Source organism: Sphaeroforma arctica (genome assembly GCF_001186125.1).
Source record: "Sphaeroforma arctica JP610 unplaced genomic scaffold supercont1.1981, whole genome shotgun sequence".
NCBI classification, from domain to species: domain Eukaryota; class Ichthyosporea; order Ichthyophonida; genus Sphaeroforma; species Sphaeroforma arctica.
Window position 1 is genome coordinate 4,305 of NW_014038577.1, and position 1,098 is coordinate 5,402.

The following is a 1,098-nucleotide window of genomic DNA, read 5'->3' on the forward strand; positions in this document are numbered from 1 at the left end:
CCCGTAACCGGTACCGACCCGACCCCCCGTACCCGTTACCTTACCTAACCAACACCGACCCCACTCGACAACTACTACGTCTCCTACCTCCGTCCACACACACACACACACACACACACATGTACTGAGCGATATATACATCGTTTCTCCTTCCCCCGTGGGCCAGGCGTGGCTGCTGCGCAAAGGGCTTCTGCCGCACATGGCCAGCGATGACTTCATCCGGCCGTCGCACCTGCACGACGCTGTCGTGGACACATACCTGCGCGAGCGAGCGACTGTGTGGATCAACGACGCCCACGCGGCTGCGTGTGAAGCCACCACCAACCCACAGGATGACTCACCACTGGACGGGACTATCCCGGCCCTGCTGACGTACCATGTGGTCAATGGCTGGTTGGGCGCCATCATCGACTTCGCACGGTCTCTGCGGTTGACGGGGCTGGATTTGGAATACCCGATATGCAAGGCGTTTGTTAACGAGTATCCCAGGTAAGCTGTGCCGTGTTTATTAATGGCCTGAGTGTCCCGACTGTGCACGCTGACTTGCCTGTGTGGGTTTGCTATGTTCTCATATGATATGAAGTGTTAGCTGAGGAAACTGTACCCGCTCTGCTCACGCACCCGGTGGTGCAGGGCTGATCAGGTCCGATTGTCTATGTCGCATCGGTCCTGGAGGTTGCCGGAACAGGTGCATGTTTGTCCCAAGTTATCTAACTGTCAATACGCAACCGTAATCCCTTGCCCTTGATCAGAGCCGCCGATGAGGAGCCCGATGAAAGGCCGTTTGATGCTGATTTGGAGTTAGATCCCGATTTCATTGAAGATCAAGTTTTGGATGCAAGCTCCGGGAACAGACACGTGAATGGGAATGGGACGGTGCACGAGAGTACCGGGCGTTGCCATAGCAACGGTGAAGAGGAGGAGGATGAAGATGCAGACGATCGCGAGTTGAGGAGCGAGCACGACAGACGCGTACATGGGCGCATGATGCACAGACTCTATCGCCACGCCCAAGATGGTATGTTGGTTAATGTATTGTAATATATATATGTATGTATATATATATATATATATATATATATATATATACTCCTCTCT

At 53.5% G+C, this 1,098-nt stretch overlaps 1 protein-coding gene across 1 annotated transcript in view; it reads left to right on the plus strand.

The window, feature by feature from the left end:
- Positions 1 to 199: 199 nt before the first annotated feature.
- Positions 200 to 1,098, plus strand: part of SARC_11964 (hypothetical protein) — a gene marked incomplete at both ends in the record, with an annotated part of 4,980 nt that continues 4,081 nt past the window's right edge. Inside the window, 2 exons of the mRNA XM_014293939.1 lie at positions 200 to 489; positions 753 to 1,018. Of these exons, the coding sequence (XP_014149414.1) occupies positions 200 to 489; positions 753 to 1,018 (556 nt within the window). The remainder of the gene's footprint in view (positions 490 to 752; positions 1,019 to 1,098) is intronic.